General features: G+C 44.2%; 1 protein-coding gene across 1 annotated transcript in view; it reads right to left on the bottom strand.

Annotated features, from left to right (window-relative positions):
• SPAG16 (sperm associated antigen 16) overlaps nucleotides 1-22,317 on the bottom strand; it is a 757,728-nt gene that overhangs the window by 624,503 nt on the left and 110,908 nt on the right. Inside the window, exon 10 of the mRNA XM_034786388.1 lies at nucleotides 4,539-4,669. Coding sequence (XP_034642279.1) covers nucleotides 4,539-4,669 — 131 coding nt within the window. The remainder of the gene's footprint in view (nucleotides 1-4,538; nucleotides 4,670-22,317) is intronic.

Here is a 22,317-nt window from a genome sequence, read left to right as displayed (position 1 = left end):
GAGTACCCAGAAGTCACCTCCTACAAGACAGGCCCAACAAAGAAAATAACAGAACACCACTAGCTGTCACCTTCAGCCCACAACTAAAACCTCTCCAGCGCATCATCAGAGATCTACAACCTATCCTGAAAGATGACAGACCTGTCCTCGCTTACAGACAACCCCCCAACCTAAAGCAAATACTCACCAGCAACCACACATCACTGAACAAAACCACTAACCCAGGAACCTATCCTTGTAAAAAACCCCGATGCCAACTCTGTCCACATATCTATTCAAGTGACATCATCATAGGACCTAATCACATCAGCCATACCATCAGGGGCTCGTTCACCTGCACATCTACCAATGTGATATATGCCATCATGTGCCAGCAATGCCCCTCTGCCATGTACATTGGCCAAACCGGACAGTCTCTACGCAAAAGAATTAATGGACACAAATCTGACATCAGGAATCAAAATACTCAAAAACCAGTGGGAGAACACTTTAACCTGTCTGGTCATTCAGTGACAGACCTGCGGGTGGCTATATTACAACAGAAAAACTTCAAAAACAGACTCCAAAGAGAGACTGCTGAGCTAGAATTGATATGCAAACTAGACACAATCAACTCCGGTTTGAATAAGGACTGGGAATGGCTGAGCCATTACAAACATTGACTCTATCTCCCCTTGTAAGTACTCTCACACTTATTATCAAACTGTCTGTACTGGGCTAGCTTGATTATCACTTCAAAAGTTTTTTTTCTCTTAATTAATTGGCCTCTCAGCGTTGGTAAGACAACTCCCACCTGTTTATGCTCTCTGTATGTGTGTATATATATCTCCTCAATATATGTTCCATTCTACATGCATCCGAAGAAGTGGGCTGTAGTCCACGAAAGCTTATGCTCTAATAAATTTGTTAGTCTCTAAGGTGCCACAAGTACTTCTGTTCTTCTTTTTGCGGATACAGACTAACACGGCTGTTACTCTGAAACTGGTTTCCTGTAAATCCTATCACCCACCCTTCCAGCCCCCATAGGAATCAGATGCTCATCAGTCAGTCACCTCATCCCTTTCTAGCAGGATCTGATAATCCCCTCTACAAAGTCCAAACACCGTTTTTTGAAGTGGCTCTGCTTCTGAATAGAGCTTGCTGGCCTTTGAAAGGAAGACTAGCCTGCTACAACAAACAAATGTATGTTTTACATAATATTGGGCAATACACTTTCTAAATACTTTTGTGAATGGATCACTTTCCCTTCCAGTGTGCACAGAGGTGCATGAGGTAGGATCAATGTCCTCCTAAAATCCTGGCTGTACACTTCTGGGCAAGGAATATTAGTAACTCCCCTACGCAGACTGCAGAAAGAAGTGACTCACAGTCATGCCCAGCTATCTTTCCTCAGTGGATCAGAGATCCCATGCAGTATGCAGCCGCACCAGAGAAAATTAGTCAAAATGTTGACATAAGAATTTAAGAATATAAGAACATAAGACTGGCCATACTGGGTCAGACCGAAGGTCCATCTAGCCCAGTATCCCGTCTTCCAACAGTGGCCAATGCCATGTGCTTCAAAGAGAATTAACAGAACAGGTAATCATCAAGTGATTGATGACCTACCATATGGGGTAGATTCAACCACTCACTCATATGATTAAACCAAGCCCATCAAAAACCAAGCAGAAATTTAAAGAACTACTGCGAAAATTTGTCAAAATGGTTTAGCAATCATTCTAACAGCAAATAAGATTTTCATGGATTTTCATCAAACATTTTCAGATTTTTGAAAAATTGTTCCCAGTTTCAAGAACATTTTCGTTCTGGGAGATCTTGGCAAACCAGTAAAGTGCCTGAAACACTACTGCTTATTGCTAAAAGTAGGCAAGTTAGCAGGCCATAAGTGGGCCTGTGTAGCAGCCTTAGCATGACCGAGTCAGGAGGGGAAGGGGGTTGGGTGCCACAGAAAAGGCAGCTTGACCCCGCGTCCTTTCTGATGAGATCTCTGTTGAAATTGCTGAGATATGCATTTTAGGAAAACAGGAAGCTTGCCTATGTGTGCCCTCAGGGATGTGTCTGTTAGGGCTTCAAGGCATTCAAACTCTGAAAAAAACACATCTGGCTCATTGATGATCAGAAGGAAACCTCTTGCTTAACCTTTGAAATTGCTTGCTTATCAAGTTTTATTTGAGTGATGTGTTATTGTAATACTAATGAATAAATAAGGGAAGAAAGTTTGGGGTAGCTGTACTCTTCAAGGACTCTCCCCTCTGGACACATCTTGTGGTCCCCACCGGCAGATGGAAGATTGGCCATCGGAAGACTGCCGCTATGCCACTCGAGAGGCACACCCAACTTTGGTAATTATTGAGGGTCGGGGGTGTTTTACTAACCTGTTGCGGACGTGTGTAAGTGCTTGAGACTAAGTAAAGTATATCTTTAAGTGAGAGCACTTTTGTGTTGTCCTGTTTGTGCCAGCCATCTATCTGTCGGACGGCCATGTCTCCCATGATTTATTTCCTGACACCACCTCATACAGCGTAAAGTTACCAGGAGTTTCGGGTTGAAAGAACCCCAGATAACAATTTTGACCAACACAAACCTCCTTTTGTTACCAACATTTTAACCAGCTCTACTTGTTGTTTATTGCTTATATGACAGATCTTCATAAAACTATATTGGGTGTTTCCCCAATTTTTCAAACACTGATTTTTGGGAAGGCCTTCAACTGACATTTGAGAAACCACACTACCCAAAATACAAGATCTAAGAAAAAAAATTAACTTTGGAAAACTCCTTGGATTTAACAAGAACTTTGTGAAATTCAATGAGGAAAGACAATTTGTCTTTGGGCTGATAAATTTAGTAGCTTTGAACCAGTAATCTGGCTGCAATGTGGACAGTACAAAACTGTTACAAAAGATCTATACATAGCAAAATAAATGTATCTGGGTGGGTTTCAAACATATATTTACAAAGAAACACACCTAGCTAATTTGTCAGAAATTACTGAACTTTGCTGCTAGCTGTAACCTATTGTCAAAGATGACTTTCATGTTTACTCTCCCTCAGCCCAATAGTTAGCAAGCACGTTAAGGGTGCAATTGCTTGTAAACTATGACATTTAACAAATCTAAATTTAAAACTTGATATTTTGACCCAAGGAAATGGGCTGCAAACAACTGCAAAAACATTAATTTTTTATCATTCAACCTTCGAGAACCTGTACAGTCACCGTCACATAAAAGATTTTCATTAGAAACTATTATTAAATACAAACCTGCCAACCAAAAGGAAGCCATTTTTGTCCACAATGGAGAACATTCAGCTTCCCCCAACACTTCCTTTAAAGTCCTGTTATGGTGGTAAAAGGGTGTGACGTTTGGAGTCCACTCACAAAACCCCAGCCAGAGTGCTTTTTGCAGAACACTGCTACCAGCTGTGTCAACTTACACCAGCTAAGGACCTGGCCCTTAGGTTAAAAACATAGCTTAGCTCACAAGTAGACATGAATTTTAGCACATTCATCCTTTCTCATTTACACAAAACCCACAAAATCACTATAAATTTGGTCCAAATTACAGGTCTTTCCTCAAGAGTAGATGAAGACTGGAGCAAAAAAAGATGATGCAAACTCAGATGAGCATTACCACCATATCTAGCTATTATTCCCTAGCAATCCAGTTCTGTTAGTTTTATCTCTCATGAAGACCAATTTACACACTCTTTAAACATCTATAAAGAATGGCTGTTAACATTAGGGGTACATACTGTCAGGGCCGGCTCCAGGGTTTTGGCCGCCCCAAGCAGCCAAAGCCAAAAAAAAAAAAAAATAGCCGCGGCCGCGATTGCGATCTGCGGCAGCAATTCGGCGGGAGGTCCTTCACTCCGAGCCGGAGTGAGGGACCGTCCGCCGAATTGCCGCCGAATACCTGGACCTGCCGCCCCTCTCCCAAGCGGCCGCCCCAAGCACCTGCTTGAGAAGCTGGTGCCTGGAGCCGGCCCTGCATACTGTAAGACTTCACTACCACACAGATTTTTTTTATGGCAAACTTCCAGCTATCTTTAATGGATATATTGAGAATGTTGGCCTATCACATATGCTTTTTACCTGGTTTGAAAATCCACTATGACAAAATGGACTACAGAGGGGGAAAGGACACAGACACTGGAATTTAATATTTTCTAATGGCCCGATTCTGTTCTCAGTTACATCAACTACTAAAAGCATCTATGTGGAGGAACTCACTGGATTCAATGAATTTATTCTAGATATACACCAGAGTAATAGGAGATCAGAGTATGGCAGTAAGTAAATTGCATGGGAATCTCAGAGCAAGTATTCTGTACATTCTATAGACGAGGGTTTAGGTCTCTTAGTCAAGGACTCAGCCTAGTCCACTTGGCCTGCACAGTGCTTTTGACAATTGTTTCAGATGTTCAACAAGAACAGTTCCTACACCACTTTCAGCAAATTGCTCTCTACGACCTTTTGAAAGATAAAACTCAATAATTATACAATGATAAACTGAAAAAATGGCTAAGGTTCCTACCAGCTGACTGCTAGATCATGGACTTTTAAAGTGCTGCTCAGCCTGTATACTCCAGATTTCAATGGCCGGGTGCATTCCTTGGCACGAGCAAGATAAGGGTTCACTTGAGTATCTATGGGAAATTCTGAATCCTAGGAAAAAAGAGAAGTATTAATTCTTGAGATTACTGCACAAGTTTGTGTAACAAATTATTTATCAATTTATTTTTGCATGTATACAGTTTTGTCTATTTTTTCCATTGCTCACTATTGGTTCTTCAGCATTGCTTCTAGTAAACTGCAGTCAGCCTCCAATCCTGCAAACACTAATGCATGTACTTAAAGCTAAGTACAAGTATGTTTGCAGCATTGGTGTCTATAAATGATAACACTGAGTATACTCAAAGACCTAATTATTTGTTTTTTCAACGCCTGTTCCACGGAGCATATTTCTGAAGCAATGTTAGTTGTTAAAAGTAGCCCAAACTCCATCCTTCTTTAAATCTGAAGACTACACCGCTCAACACAGCAGTACGTTTTCAAAGTACGATGCAGATGTACATGTGAATACTGTGAAATATAATGGAAAATGATGACCAAGTTCTGCTGTCATTTATACCCAGGCAATGTTACTGAAGTTTATGCAAGTATATGAATGTAAATAAAAGGAAGAAATTGTTCTCGTGCTTTAATTAAAATAGCCATTTATGAATCTGGTGGTGGCGGCATGTATGGGGTTGAAAAGTGAAATTTGTTAAGCCAGCAGCATAGCAACACAATATAAAATTTAACCAAAATTCTACATGCCATAAATACTAGTTTCATAAACCACAGGGTGAACATCAGAAGAAAACTTATTATGCAACATGTTGTTGTTTAACCAATAGAAATCTTTTTAGTTTGTTTAGCCAGCACTACAGCAAGAAGTTTGATATTGCTAATTTGCTAATTTAAAAACCCTGGATTCAATCTAGGGTTGCCAACTTTCTAATCGCACAAAACCGAACACCCCTGCCTCACCCCCTGCCCCGCCCCTTCTCCGAGGGCCCTCCCCCCACTCGCTCCATCCGCTCTCCCTCCGTCGCTTGCTGTACCCCACGCTCCAGGCTGGGGTACGGTGGGTATGGGCTCAGGATTGGAGGTGTGGACTCGGGGGGGAAGGGATGAGGGGGCTGAGGTACAAGAGGGGGCTCCAGGCTGGGACATGGGTGGCATGGGCTCTGGGCTGGGGGTGTGGGCTCTGGGGTGGGGTTGGGGATAAGTTTGGAGTGCAGGAGGGGGCTCTGGGCTGTGGCAGGGGGTTGGGATGCAGGGGTGTGTGAAGGCTCTGACTGGGGATGTGAGGTCTGGAATGGGGCCAGGGATGAGGAGTTTGGGGTGCAGGCAGGGGCTCAGGGCTGGGCAGGGGGTTGGGGTTTTGGAGGGCTGCAAGGTGCAGGCTCCGGGAGGGAATTTGTGTGTGGGAGGGGACTCCAGGCTGGGGCGGGGATTGGGGTGCAGGAGGGGGCCTGGGGTCTCAGCAGTGCTTACTGTGGCTCCCAGGAAGCGGCCATCAGGCCCCTGCACCCCCTACGTGTATGGGCGGCCAGGGAGGCTCCGTGCAGGGCCTTTGCTCTCGCAGGCATCATCCCCACAGCTCCCATTGGTCACGGTTCCCAGCCAAAGAGAGCTGTGGAGCCGGCATTCAGGGCAGGCCATGGGTCCGCAGGGACCTGGTGGCCGCTTCCGGGAGCCATGTGGAGCCAGGGCAGGCAGGGAACCTGCCTTAGCCCAAGGCCCACATTGCGCCGCCGACCAGACTTCTAATGACCAGGTCAGCGATGCCGACTGAAGTCACCAGGACCTTTTCGACTGGGCATTCCGGTCAAAAACCGGACATCTGGCAATCCTAATTCAGTCCTGCACTGTAGCAAACTCATTTTCAGACAAATGTGACTTTAAACCACCTTTACACTTTCCCCAATCTTCAACCAACATTGTCTCCAGTGTAATTTAGAGCTGCATATGGGCTATAATTTGCGCGCTGGCTAAAGCAGTCTTACTTATGCTGTTTACTTTTTACTTACTCCTGTTCATTTATTTTTTGGGGAAATTAGGTCATTTATTTTTTAGGCACCAAGGGCCAGATTTGCAAAGGCACGTCAGTGCCTAAAGATGCAGGTAGCTTCTTTTGAAAATCCCAATAGGAGTCTAAGTGGGTTAGGTGCCTGAATCCACTGAAATCAATGGAATTTAGAAACCTAATCTACTCAGACTCTTCTATAATTCCCACTAGGCACCTAAATATCTTTGAAAATCTAGCCGTAAGGCCCTGATCCAAAGCCCATTGAAATTAATGGAAAGAATCCAACATCAACCTTAATGGGCTTTCAATCAGATCCTTAAATATAGTGTTATAGATACCTATCTTTCAGCATCCAAGTCTGAACTTTTTGGCAGACATTTAGATTGTATGTGCAATTTGTTATAAAGCAAAGATACCACAGGGATGATAAATACTTAGATTAGACTAATCTGCATTGTATTAGACAACCAGTATGGAATTGTACTATAGAGATGGGCTCAAACTGCTCAACCGGGACTGGATTTCAAATGCCCAAATGTTCCACGGTGTTTAGATTAAGGATTTAGGTCTGACCATCATACAGATGGGACCAGTAGCAAAATTTTAACCTGACACAGATTTCAAACATTCGAAGGGTTAAGATGTGCTGAGCTAGGGATTTTGTCTAAGACCATCCTTAGTAACAAATTTGTTTTTTATACAACTACCAGAAAAATAAAAAAGTATTAATATCTAGTCATCAGAAAAGCATATTTTTCTTAATCTAGGACAATACTGCTAAACAGTGGATATGTCTCTATCTCCATATGGTTTTACAACATCGCTTCTCTGATCAATGTAGACTCTTAAAAGTTTTCTAAAGATTAATCAACCAGCTAGAAGTTTTTATTATATGCTCTAATTAGCCTGGCTACATGGGCTTTATTAAAAACAGATTGTCATTTAAGAAGGTCAGGAGAGTACTAATCTTATACAATATACATTAAGGACTTAAAAAAAAGTCCTTGTATCCTTAAAGGAATTCTAAAGATTCAGCTGACTGTACACGTTTGCAACATTCCCAAATACACTGTTGAAAATAAGTTTCATACAGAAGATTAATTTACAGTGTTCTTTAAAATTCCCATCACCCAATCAGATTAAGAATGGAATAGGATCCACACATTATCTGAGCATGCGCAGATAGCAGGGATACGGACATTCTTTTTAGCATTTGCACTAGTTGTTGAACTCAGTCAAGCTTAAATTGAAGGAATAAGCATAGGGCAATTAAAATTCCAAAACTGCAGAATATTAGGAGGATTTTTTAATTCACATTTTAAAACCTCTCTATAATTCATGTTTCTTGCTAGAGAGTTCTCTCACCACTTGGTATCCCCTCATGGTCAAGAATGACATTGCTGCTCCTTACTGTACTAGCGCCACCTGTTGACAGTCACTCAGGTGCTGTGGCAGTCTCTCTACAGGGTACCTTACTCACTGAGACAGCTCACCAGACAGATCACAGTCTTTAGTCCACCCCTTTCAGGGTCCCCATTTTCCACACTAAAATCCAAAACTGTCTCTAACAGAAACAAAAGGCCTTCCACCTTCTCTGGGGCTCTTCTTCAGCCCATCCTCAGTTCAATCTGCTGCTGGGTTCAACTACCTCTGTGAAGGGCTTGTCCACTCCTTGGGGCTGGTAGGGGAACACAGTCCCACCCTTGACTCCTGGTTCCAGCCCATGGCCCTGAATTAGGTTGGATCCTTTACCGACAATGCAGTTTTCCCTGAGTCACCTCCTACCTCTTTTCTCCCCTTCTGAATCTCCCAGTCTCTCCCTGGTTAGTCAGCATTTCCCCTAGACCTCTCTGCCTGCTGAGATTTTGACTCTTCTGTTTTAGTCAGCATCTCTCCCAGGCCTCCCTGCTCTTAGCTTCCTTTCTCTGCTCTGGCTTCCCTCTACTGAATCAGGGCCCTGACGACTATTCCCTCCAACTCTTTCTCCCACCTGGACCCCATCAGCACTTAAACCAGGCTATTTATATTCTTCACAGGTGGGATTCATCCTGTAATCAGGATTGGGTTAGCCCCAGGCTCTCCAGCCCAAGGGCAAGTCACCTTGTTACACTTCCTAAATAAGCTCCAACCCTAAAAAGTACCAAGTACAATGAAGTACAGTAGGAACCCTGGATTCTGTTGCCAGCTTGCTGCAAGCCTGATGGGTGATCTTGGGCAAATCATTTCACCGCTGTGTGCCTCACTTTCCCCATCTATAAAATGACCTCCTTTGTAAAGTGCTTTGAGATCTACTGCTGAAAAGCTCATAATAATAATAGCTAGCACTGATAATTATTTATATAGTTCTTACAAAGGAATGCAACTGATTGTGGGGAAATTACAGTGAGCAAGCTGCTTCAGGAACTGAATATGCACAAAGAGGAGGACATCTTCATCTCACAAGAGAGACACTTTTGCCTTCTCATAACTGTTGTTCTTCGAGATGTATTGTTCACGTCCATTCCAATAACGTAGGTGCAGGCTGCCATGTGGCCGAGGAGAATCAGACATCCCCTTGAAGTTGTGGTGGGGGTATTGCCTGAGAGTCTGGATGATGTCTGTTATTGCTTGGAATCGGGACTCCGGCAGGATTGCTCTTGCCTGTACCGAGTCTAATGAATTCTATTCTTTGAGTCAGTGACAGCGTTGACTTGTTCACATTGAGGAGGAGTCCTAGTCTTTCAAAGGTAGCTCTGACGAACCGGACATGAGACTCCTCCAGCTCCCTGGAGCGCCCCCACAGCAGCCAGTCGTTGAGATAGGGATACACCTGTACCTGCCTCTTGTGGAGAAAGTCTGCGACCACCGACATGAATGATGGAATGGGAGCACAAACCTCAGGAAATGTCTGTGAGCCGGACAGATGACTATATGAAAGTACGCATCTTTCACGTCGAAGGCGGCATACCAGTCTCCCAGATCCAAGAAAGGTATGATCGTGCTCAGGGAGACCATGCGGAACTTCAACTCCACCATGAACTGGTTGAGTCCTCACAGGTCTAGAATGGGTCTGAGACCCCCTTTGCCTTGGGGATAAGGAAGTATCAGGAGTAGAATTTCTTGCCCCTTAGCTCCTGATGAACCTCCTCCACTGCCCCTATGGCAAGAAGCAATTGCACCTCCTGGATAAGGAGTTGCTCGTGAGAAGGGTCCCTGAAGCGGGACGGGGAAGGGGGGGCGGGAGGGAGGGAAGGAGCAGAACTGGAGAAAATATCCCACTTCTACTGTGCAGAGCACCCAACAGTCCAATGTTATTTGTGATCAAGCATGATAGAAGTGGGACAGACTATTCATGGAGCACGGGGAAGGATCCAGAATCACAGCAGATGCACTGTCCTCGGGTTTCCCTTCAAAAGCCTTGTTTGGGGCCCAACAATGGCTTGGTCAGACCCTGGCCCTGCCCTGAAGGTGGGTTTGAAGGCTCGTGCCTGTTATTTTCTGCCCTACGGCGGTAGAAGTCCTGCCTTGGGTGGGGCTGGTACTGCCGCTTCTGCTGCAGCTGGGGTTTGAAATGCTTGCACTGGGTAGCCGGTGTGTGCATTCCCAATGACTTCATAGTTGTGCTAGAGTCTTTCAGGCTGTGTAGCTTTGAGTCGGTCTGGTCTGAGAACAGCCCTGTGCCCTCAAAGGGAAGGTCCTGCAAGGTGTGTTGAACTTCCGGAGGTAACCCGGACACTTGGAGCCAGGAAGTTCATCTCATCACCACCCCCGAGGAGAGGGTACGGCCAGCTGAATCAGCTGAGTCAAGGGAGGCCTGTAGGGAGGTCCTCACTACTGCCTTCCCCTCCTCGACTATGGTGGAAAATTCCACCCTTGACTCTGCTGGAAGCAATTCCTTATACTTAGACACAGAAGTCCAAGAATTAAAGTTGTATCTTCTGAAGATAGTCTTCTGGTTGGCTATCCTCAGCTGGAGGCCCCTGCAGCATAGATCTTCCCACCAAAGAGATTCATGCATTTAGCTTCCTTAGACTTGGGGGCCGGTGGCTGTTGCCTGACGCCCCTTTTCATTTACCGCCAAGACCACCAGGGAGCAAGGGTGTGTGTCAAGGTTCCTTCCCCACTCTGAACTCTAGGGTACAGATGTGGGGACCTGCATTAGAACCTCTAAGCTTAACTACCAGCTTAGATCTGGTTTTGCTGCCACCACCCAAATTATTTATAAGTCATTTGGGGAACTCTGTCTACCTCCCCCCAGAATATTTCCCTCCCAAGTACTATAACCCTTCCCTGGGTAGCCTTGAGAGACTTTTTCACCAATTTCCTGGTGAACACCAATCCAAACCCTTGGATCTTAAAACAAGGAGAAATTAACCATTCCCCCTCCTTCTCCCCCCCCCCCCAATTGCTGGTGAGTCCAGATCCAACATCCTTGGATCTTAAAACAAGGAAAAATCAATCAAGTTCTTAAAAAGAAGGCTTTTAATTAAAGAAAGAAAGGTAAAAATCATCTCCGTAAAATCAGGATTGAAAATAACTTTACAGGGTAATCAGATTCAAAGAGCCCAGAGGAACCCCTTCTAGCCTTAGGTTCAAAGTTACAGCAAACAGAGGTAAACCCTCTAGCAAAAGGAACATTTACAATTTGAGAAAACAAAGATAAACTAACACGTCTGGCCTGGCTGTTACTTACAAGTTTGAAATATGAGAGACTTGTTCAGAAAGATTTGGAGAGCATGGATTGATGTTCGGTCCCTCTTAGTCCCAAGAGCGAACAACCCCCAAAACAAAAACAAAAACAAAAGCCCCCCCCCCCCCCCCCCACACCCCAACCCCCCCCCCCCCCTCCGTCCTCCCGGTCAGATGTCAGCCATGTTACCTGAGCTTCTTAACCCTTTACGGGTAAAAGGATTTTGGTGTCTCTGGCCAGGAGGGATTTTATAGTATTGTACACAGGAGGGTTGTTATCCTTCCCTTTATAGTTATGACAGTGTGGGTGCGAGAAGAGGTACTCGCAGCCCTTGGAAGGAACAAAGTACATCCTCTCTATGCCCCTGGTGGTGGGCGGAATGGAGGCTGGAGTCTGCCACAGGGTCTTATTAGTGTTTTGAATGGTCTTTATTAGCGGTAGCACCACCCAGGAAGGATCTTCTGGGGCAAGAATGTCTACCACAGGGTCCTCTGCCTCGACCACTTCCTCCGCCTGCAGGCCCATGTTGCAGGCAATGCAACAGAGCAGGTCTTGGTGTGCCCTGTGGTCAATAGGCAGGGGCCCCGAAGCGGACGTCCATGCTACCACCTCATTGGGCTAGGAAGATGAGGTGGCAAGTGGTGGTACAGGGTCCTCCTGTCCCTCGAGCTGCCTGGGTTGCTCCTGGACTGTATCAGGCTCTGCCACTGGCTCAGCAAAGGTGGCTGTTTCGTGGACTAGCAGCAGGTCCTGAACTGGTTCTGACCCCACCTCTGCAGTCTGAGGGGGTGGCTTGGCAGGGCCGGCTCCAGGGTTTTGGCCGCCCCAAGCAGCCAAACAAAAACAAAACAAAAAAAGCAGCGATTGCGATCTGCGGCAGCAATTCGGCGGGAGGTCCTTCGCTCCGAGCAGGAGTGAGGGACCCTCTGCTGAATTGCCGCCAAACAGCTGGACGTGCCGCCCCTCTCCGGAGTGGCCGCCCCAAGCACTTGCTTGGTAAGCTGGTGCCTGGAGCCGGCCCTGTGGCTTGGAGAGGGCAGCATCAGCTCCCCGAGGGGCAGGTCTCTCTCTAGGTAACTGGGAAGGGCGGCATCACAAGGTCACAGACCTAGAGCCCCTGGAAGGGATACTATCAGGCCCAGGGTAAGCCCAGGGGTTCTAAAAGGGCCATTGTGTGGGGGGTTGCCACTGTGGCTGCCAGACCACACATGCATCCCTTTGGCGCCTGCCCGACCTGTGCCGACTGCGCCTTGAATAATATGAGTCAGCATCAGACGCTGAAGAGCCCAAGCGCAATGACAAGGGCAGTGCCAAAGCCCCATATGCTGGCCACCGGTGTCGTGTGGAAGAGGCAAGGGACCAGTGTCGCGACAATCTTGCCGAGGATTGGTGCCAGCGATCAGCTGCTGGGCTCCGGAGTCACTTGTCGGTACCAGTACTGCAAGGGTGTTGTGGACTGGTGCCGATCTGTCCTCAGTGCCAGGGAGATAGCTCACCGTGTCCCCGGTGCCAGGCGTGTTCCTGATGGAGTTGGTGTCAGGGAATGATGTTGCGGCGATAGGGATCGGGTCCGCTGCATCGTGGTGGGTTTGCCTCTGGACGGTACCGATCTCAACAGTACTGGAGACTCGTCCCTAATAACTGGGGGCTGATCTGCAGTCATCTCTATGAGATCTCTTGCGGCTTCAAAAGTGTCCGGGGTGGAGGCTGGCTCCAACACTTCCACCTGGCACTGCCCTGCCTGAGAGTCGCTGTGTGCCAGACTCGACGGTGCCTTCTGGGGCTCTGGAGTCGACAGCACCGACTATTGCTGTCTGGGAGCCAGGTCCTTCCTTATGTGCAGCGATACATCCCCTGGCAGTCCTGCAGCTCTCAGAGGAGAGCGCCCTCTCTCAGTCTTTTTATGTCACTTGTGGGGCACTGAGGAAGTAGAGCGGTGCTGGGCCACTGCTCTCTGTTGCTGTGCCGAGGATCACCAGTGCCGAGGGTCTCTCATACTAGAATGCTTCCTCGGCCCTGCGTCGCGAACCAATGCAGAGCACTCCGCACCGACACGCTTGGCCTGAGCCTTGGCAGTCTGAAGCCGCTGGATGAAGTGGGGATTCCATGAGCAGCTGCTTCAAAGGGAAATCCCACCACTTTTTCGTCCTAGGTTTAAAAGCCCTGCAGATTTTGCAACGCTCGATCTCATGTGCCTTCCCCAAACACCTCAGGCAAGAGTTGGGGGGGTCACCACTTGGTGTGGGCTTGTGGCATGTGCTGCAAGACTTAAAGCCCTGGGCTTGCGGCATGTCCCGGAGCCCAAGAAGGGGTTGATGGGATAGGGAAAGATCCCACTCACATACACCTATACTGACAACTATAACTATAACTATACTAACAACTACAAAACAAGAAGAACTAGATTAGGTAACTACAGCAAGGGAGCACTTGCAAAGCAAGTGAGTCACCATTCCAACGGCTGCCACAGATGGTAAGAAGGAACTGATGGGGGGTTGGATCGGCAGGGTCATATATTGAGTGCCATGAAGGCGCCACTCCAGGGGGCTCCCCAGCTGCCACGACAGGAGCTGCTATGGGAAAAAGTTTCCAATGACCGTGCATGCGGTGCACCCGCACCTGATTGGAATCGACTTGAACAAGCATTTGAAGAAGAACAGTCATTTATCAGTATCTCTGAAGCTGTTTTTCCAGAGAAGTACATGTACAAAACTTTAACAACAGAGTTTATTTTAAGGATTTCTTCTTTGAGTCAGGCAATGTCTACGCAGTCCCACAGTGCGGACTATGGAGGTGTGAACTGAAGAGAACACCAGGGAGTTCCATTCTAAGTACCCCATGTGGATGTGGTACCTAGCTCACATTAGCATAGTCCTGTCGTTAACAGCGACTAGGAACCAGTTTGCACCAGCAGCATCCATATGGGGCACTTTCTGTGCAACTCTTTGGTGCACTTTACAATTCACAGCCCCACAGTCCACCCCTGTAGTTTGAAATGTAGACAAGTCTTTTTAAAGAAACTTTAGATACTACTTTCACAGAGTATTGGATTTTACTCTCTTTAATACACTTTTAAACTGTTTCTTTAAAGAATAAGAATTTGTCCCCTTCTATGCAAGCCCTGTTCACTTATTAGCCTACAATGTCCCCTTTCTTATCTCATTAGAGATATTGTAGCTGCCATTGCAATTAAGCATCGCTGTACTATTTCCGTCCTGAGATTCTGCCATGGCTTAGGCCAGCATCAGCTGGCACAAACTCTTCAGTCAGAGTACATTACTGTGATTAATTTAACTGTTTAAATGCTTCACTCCTTAAGAGTGTGAATCCTGCATTATTCTGGAACATGAAATTCATCCTTAACTATGAAGATCCTATTACACCTCAAGGCCCAGATGGTGTAAATAGCGGTAGCTCCACTGATGTCCAATTTAAATGTGATTTCAGTGGAGCTACCCCAATTTACATTAACTGAAAATCTGGCTCTCTAATATAATCAATCAGACTTACTACTAAGGTAACTACTTTGCGTGGAGTTCAGAATTGGAGCCAGTTTTAGATTCTGCCTAGTGCAGTGACCATTTAGAACTAATCTTTTTGTTTATTAACTTACACAGAATAATACTTAGCTCTTAAATAGTGCCTAACATCAGTAGATCTCAAAGCGCTTCATAATCTTTAATGTATTTATCCTCACAACATCGCTGTAAGGTAGGGAAGTATTATTATCCCGTTTTACAGATGGGGAACTGAGGGACAGAAAGGCTATAATGAATTGCTCACAGTCACATCAGAAGTCCATGGTTAAGAAGGAAATTGAACCAGGTCTCCCCAGTCCTAGGCTAGTGCCCTAACCACCGGTCCATCCTTCCTCAAGTTTCTTCTCCTCTTCAGTTTTCATGATGGGCTAGCTCAGTGTGGAGCTTCTGAATCCTGGTCTACAAAGGAACCCAAACCTGCTCCCTTTGAAGTCACAGTAGTCAACTGAGATCAGGACTGGACCCCAAGGTAATAACAGTTATTTAGCATTGTGAAATAAATACACAATCCTTATACGGAGAGTATCATTCAACAAAAATGTGACAGTCGAACTGTGCTCTCTGATTGGAAGGTGCATGCCAACAAGTTTTGGCAGAGACAGGAGCTCTTCATTGTCTAATCCTCATTCTGTGCTCAAGCACTAAACCTCAGAGCAGTAGGAAATCATCAGTGCACGTCAGCTGAGATGTAGGACACTGAGGATTTCTTGCAAATGCAAACATTGACTGCAAAAATGTACGCTATTTCAATATCAACAATAAGAATTTGACACAAAAGTCAAAAAAATGGAAAAGTTAAGATCCCAAAGCAATGTGTACTTATTATTATGTATTAGTTTTGTTTGCTCTAGCATCCACAATGTGCCAGACATTTGTATTACATTGCACATTAAAGGCCTTACGCTTCTCTCTCCACACTATGTACAAGACAGAATAATGCATTTCCTGACTGTAAAATTAAACATTCTATTACTTTGTCATCAAAGGCGAAGAACACTGACTTCTAAATAGTGAGAGAATGTCCATGACCCTGGCCATTCTGAAAACAATGGCCTTAGTCTTTGCTGATACTGAAAACAATTGACCCCTTCTATAAGCCCAGAGTGTCATTTTACAAGTCAAAGTATCTTTGTTATTTAAAATTACAGTGAAATGGATTGTGTCAGCCAATCGCAATGCCAGGATGATGTCAGATATTACTACTACTAACTCTTATATAGTCATGCCATAGATCTCGAAACATCTTACAAAAGGGAGTAAGTATCATTATCTCCATTTGACAGATAGGGAAACTGAGGCACGGGGAAGTGAAGTAAAATGTCCAAGGTGTCTCAGCAGGTCTATGAAAGTGCCGGAATAGAATCCAGGTCTCCCAACTTCCAGTTCAGTGCTCCATCCACTATTTTACAAATGGGAAACTGAGGCATAGAGAGGCTAAGTAATTTGCCTAAGATCACCCAGGAAAGGTATAGCAGAGCTAAGAATTGGACTCACATCTCCTGAGTCCTAGTACAGTGCCTTAACCATCAGACCATCCTTCCTACCAAGATATTAAGATACTTATCTGCTTATTAACCCAATTTACAAATCTCCTGAGGTACCTAAAGGGGTTCTTCCTTCTCTGTCCTGTATCTTTACTGTGGGGACACATTCCCACCTCTGATAGCAGCACTCTTCAGGACAACTTTGTGGCCCTCAGTCAGGATTTTTCTGAGAAAATATTATGGGGCCCTCCCTTACACTAACAGATTTTTCAGGAGTGAGACTCAACAGTAATTTTAGATAGGAAGTTTGAGTACCATCACAGTAAGATTAGTGCAGCTGCCTGAATGCAGAGTCCACCAATTTTTCTGCTGTGTCCTGCTGCTGCCTGGTTTGAATTAATACTTGTTCTAGGGCTTCCACTTCAGATCAGTAACAACCCAGCATGCACAATATGACTCAGAAGTTCCAAAGCACATAAGCACAGGGGCTTTCAAAATACACTGTGTACTCTGGGGATCTACTATGCGGGGAACACCAGAATACAAAGCAGAAATAGGGGCCAGCAGATAGGCTGGCAAACATCTCTGCCAAAACTTATGGAAGACAAATGGTGTGTGAGTGGAATTGATCTAAATCAGTCCCAAAATTAAAGAAAGGTTTGACATAGTGTAAGAGATATGTAAAGTATTAGGAAGTATTGTGCATCTAAATTAGTGCATTCATGTCAAATCTCAGCCTTGTCTATATCAATGCAGCTAAAATGCTAGGATTCTGCTTTGCCAGCTGTTTTAGATGGAAGTCTAAGCAGTCAACTTCACTAGGCAAATGTCAGCAGAGTCAAACCTGTTACCTTGCTTGCAAAATGTGAGCGCATTATTAAGAGGGAGATTGCCAGAAAGCAACTCAGTGACTCAAAAATCTATGTGGTGAGGAGCAGGAATCTATTTCCATTTCAAAAAATCATTTGACAGCTCTGCAACATCAGTTTGTAGCTCTACTTTGAAAATTTCATCTTTCTACATCTGCAATGATATTAGTCACTGACTTGCAACTTCCAAACTTGTAAACACAGATCAGTCATTGAATCATAGAAATGTAGGGCTGGAAGGGACCTCGGGAGATCATCTAGTCCAGCTTCCTGCGCTGAGGCAGGACCAAGAAATAGACCATCTATGACAAAGGTTTGTCCAACCGGCTCTTAAAAATCTCCACTGTTGGGGATTCCACAATTAGGGCCGGCTCCAGCTTTTTTGCCGCCCCAAGCGGCAAAGAGAAAAAAAAAACAACAAAAAAAAGCCGCGATCAGCGGCACTTTGGCGGCTGCTCTACCGCGCCGCTTCATTCTTCGGCGGCCGGTCCTTCCCTCTGAGAGGGACTGAGGCACCCACCGCCGAATTGCCACCGAAGACCCGGACGTGCTGCCCCCTTCCATGGGCCGCCCCAAGCACCAGCTTGCTGCGCTGGTGCCTGGAGCCGGCCCTGTTCACAACCCCCCTTGGAAGCCTATTTCAGTACTTAACTATTCTTAGTTAGAAAGCTTTTCCAAATATCTAACCTAAATCTCTCTTGCTGCAGATTAAGCCAATTACTTCTTGTCCTACCTTCAGAGGACATGGAGAATAATTGATCGCCATCCTCTTTATAACAATCCTTAACATAGCTGAAGACTGTTATCAGGTCCTCCCCTCAGTCTTCTTTTCTGATGACTAAACCTGCCCAATTTTTTTAACTTTCCTCATGCTTCTGGTTTTCTGAACCTTTTCTCATTTTTGTTGCTCTCCTCTGAACTCTCTCTAATTTATCCACTTCTTTCCTAAACTGTGGCACACAGAATTGGACACAATACTTCCACGGAGGCCTCACCAGTGCAGAGCAGAGAGGGACAACTACCTCCCATGTCTTATGTACAGTTCTCCTGTTAATATATGAATATTAGTCTTTTTAACAACTGCAACACATCATTGACTCATATTAAATTTGTAATCCACTCTAACACCCAGATCCTTTTCAGCAGTACTACCACCTAGACAGTTATTCCCCATTTTGTAGTTGTGCTTCTGATTTCTCCTTACTAAGTATAGTACTTTGCATTTATCTTTATTGAATTTCATCTGGTTGATTTCAGACCAATTCTTTAATTTTTCCAGGTCATTTTGAAATAGAATGATGTCCTCCAAAGTGCTTGCAACCCTTCCCAGCTTGATGTCATATACGTATTTTATAAGCATATTTTCCACTCCATTATTCAAGTTATTAATGAAAATATTGACTATCACTGAACTCAGGACTGCCCCCTGTGCAACTACATTAAATACACCATCCCAGTTTGATAGGAAGCCACTGATAACTACTCTTTGAGTATGATCTTTCATCCAGTTGTGCAACCACCTTATAGTATTTCATCTAGACCACATTTCCCTGGTTAATTTATGAGAATATTATGTGGGACTGTGTCAAAAGCCTTACTAAAATCTAGATATATCACATCTACTGCTTCCTCCCTATTCACTAGCAGTAACCCTGTCAAAGCAGGAAATTAGGTTGGTTTGGCATGATTTGTTTTTGACAAATTCATGTTCCTTATAACCCTATTGTCCTCTAGGTGGTTACAAACTGTTTATTAATTTCTTCAAGTATTTTTCTAGGTATCAAAGTTAGCCTATAATTCCACAGGTCCTCTTTGTTTCACTTTTTAAAGATAGGTACTATGTTTGCCCTTCTCCAGTCCTCTAGAATCTCACCTGTCCTCCATGAGTTCTTGAAGATAATTGCTAACAGTTCTGAGATTGCTTCATCTAGTTCTTTAAGTACCCTAAGATGAATGTCATCAAGCCCCGCTGACTTGAATACATCTAACTTATCTAACTGTTCTTTAATATGTTCTTTCCCTATTTTGGCTTGCGTTCCTTCCTCTTTGTTCTTAATATTAATTGTGTTGAATATCTAATCACCATTAATCTTTTTAGTCAAAACCGAAGCAAATATATATATATATATATATATATATATATATATATATATATCCAAGAGGCATATCATGTGAAAGGCAGATGATTGCTCCTCTGTATCTATCAGTTTATTCATTTTAAAAGGAAATAATGAGATGTTAACAAATGAATGGGGGTAGGGGGTGGGAGGGAGAATTGTGAAGCTTAGTTCTTATTATTTATCTACAGTATATGTCCAAATACCCTCACAAAGTGCTTACTTGTCTGGCTGCCTAACTGTTTTCAGTGTACGAAATATTCTTCTCTTGGCTATCACCAAAAATGAAAAATGAGTATGTATTTTTGTAATTGGAAAAGCACCATTTAGATCAGCTATTTTAACCTTACTCTCACCTGCAGGAAAAGAAAGAAAGGGAGACAAGCGCATCTTCTTTTAAAAAGGGTTGCTCATGTCACTATTTTAGGAAGGTGTTTATATGTTTTGATCGTGCATTTATATTTTGGAGGACACAATAGCCTTTAAAAGAAAAGTTATCTATATACAAGCAAGTCTAGTAGAAAGAATCAGTATTGACTACAGTAACATTGTGAGATCTTCTCCAGAAAAACTGCTTTTGCAGCAAAGAAACATTTAAGATAGGAGCTTCTAGCAGTTTAGAAAGCAGGTTAGGTAGTCACGGTCTGTGATCCACTCACAGGACTGTTTGGAGATTCCTAGATCTTTTCAAACCAGTTCAGCCCCTCTCTAGGATGAATTTAGTGAAGTAAAAATATAATCTTTAGAGGTGTCAATTTGATGTAACATGTTAAAAATGTATCTTCTATTCATGGAATTATATTTTATTTTCTATTGATTTAAATAGTACTAGAATGCCACATAAAAATGATAGAGACAAGATAGATGAGGCAATATATTTTATTGGACCAACTTCTATTGGCAGAAGAGAAATTTCAAGCTTCACAGAGCTGTTCTTCAGGTGTGGAAAAAATATTCAGTGACATGGCTAAATACAAGCTGGGACAGATGTGTTAACCTCTTATGTTTAACAATGTCACAGGAGACCACTTAATTGCTCACTTCATTTTAACAACTCTGCAGTCATAGGACAAAGGAGGGTTAGTAGGTTACAAATTGTTGTAATAAGCCATAAAACCAGCATCTCTGAGTCCATGATTTTTAGTGTCTAGCAGAGTGATGAATTTAAGTTCCCAAGCTTGTCTTTTGAAGGTGTTGTATAGGTTTCCTTTGAGGATGAGAACTGAGAGGTTATTCCTTCCCCAACTTTTCACAATTTGTAACCTGCTAACCTTTGTCCTACAACTGCAGAGGTGTTAATTGCCCACTTCATTTTAAGTGATCCCTGAAGCAGGAATTAACCCTTTATGCTTAACAATCTGTCCCGACTTGTATCTGGGTGTGACTAAGGCTACAAATCTGTCTCAGATTTGGGCCAGATTGCTAGATTAGGGCCACAGAGGTCATAGATTCTGTGATTTTTCATGACCTCCAGGACATTTGGGCTTGGGCTGTCAGCCCCAGATGGCAGGGCTTGGACTGTCAGTTCCACCTCCCGCCCCCCTGCCAGTGGCAGGGATTGGGCTTCAACCCCACATTGCGGGGCTTGGGCTTCCATGAATTCTTGTTTATTGCCTGCAACCTGTCTGTGACTTTTTCTAAAAATAATCGAGAAAAAATCTTAACCCTAGCTGTGACACTCTGATTACTTGCCTCTCTCATATCCTGGGACCAATATGGCTACAATAACCCTACAAACATAAAAATGATTACTTATATTTTCAAAAGGGACTGGTGAGTTAGTGTACTTCTATTTCACTGCTCTACAGCCAAAATGCTTCTGAAATAAATGTAGTCAAACTTTACTAATTCTGGGTCACTGAGAACGAAAATGAGGCTTAAAATTGTTGATTGGCTCTAGTTTTCAAGATATGCTATTGGGTCAGGATATATGACCCTTGACTTGGGAATGGCGGAGGATAAGTGAGTTATAAAGGGAAGGGATCTCAATTTAAACCAGAAATGACTAAAATACATCTTTGACTGGATCTATGAATAAATCTATGACTGGGTTTGGACACTACTTGCTTTTTAGGCAAAACAATGAATGATGCAATCTGAAGCTGGTATTGCATCATACATGATATGAATTGCATCATGTTATTCCTAGAAGTCATGGATGATGCAATCATAACAAAGCTTACATCACTCTGCTGAACAAATTGCCCTATATCAGCTCTAGAAATCATACAGTGTCGCGCTCTCTTATTTGTCAGTGTTTGATTTTTCAAAGGGACATATTTCTGTTTAGCCAAAGTGAGCAGAGATGCCTCATACTTGTGTGAACAGTGCAGATAACTTCTGCTATGTTTGTGGTGAAGTGACTTTTGCATCATAAAAGCGCAGTATAACCACTATGGTTAAGAAAGCCTATCACCTTTATTTTGGCTGCAAAATTGGAGATCAGGACAAGAGGTGGGCCCCACACATATGCTGCAACACTTGTACAACAAATCTTCGCCAGTGGTTGAACAGGAAAAGGAAATCTATGCCTTTTGCAGTGCCAATGATTTGGAGAGAGCCAACAGATCATACCAGCAGTTGTTACTTCTGCATGGTGCCTGCAGTTGGGAAAGGTGTGTCAAAGAAGAAAAAGTGGACTGTGCATTATCCAAACATTCCATCAGCTATACGCCCAGTACCCCACGGAGAAGGACTGCCGGTTCCTGATGCACCAGAATCATTCTCACTTGAGTCAGATGAGGAAGAGGAAAAGGATGAAACTTCTGGTCCTGAACCATCAATGTCACAGGACCCACATTTTCTCCCATCCTCCTCCTCTGAACCACACCTCATAACACAAGGTGAACTGAATGACCTTGTCAGGGATTTGGAACTACCCAAGAGTAAGGCAGAACTGTTGGGCTCCAAACTACAGCAGTGGAATCTCCTGGCAGGTGACGTTAGGGTTTCCATGTTCCGTGACCGTCAAAAGGATCTTGTCCCATTCTTCTTCATGGAAGGTGATCTTGTAGCCTGCAACAACATCGATGGTGTGATGGCTCAACATCGTTCACAA

The sequence above is a fragment of the Trachemys scripta genome, chromosome 11, assembly GCF_013100865.1.
Source record: "Trachemys scripta elegans isolate TJP31775 chromosome 11, CAS_Tse_1.0, whole genome shotgun sequence".
In the NCBI taxonomy this organism is placed as follows: Eukaryota; Metazoa; Chordata; order Testudines; family Emydidae; genus Trachemys; species Trachemys scripta.
Note: the sequence above shows the minus strand (reverse complement) of the source record. Positions and strands in the feature narration are given on the sequence as shown.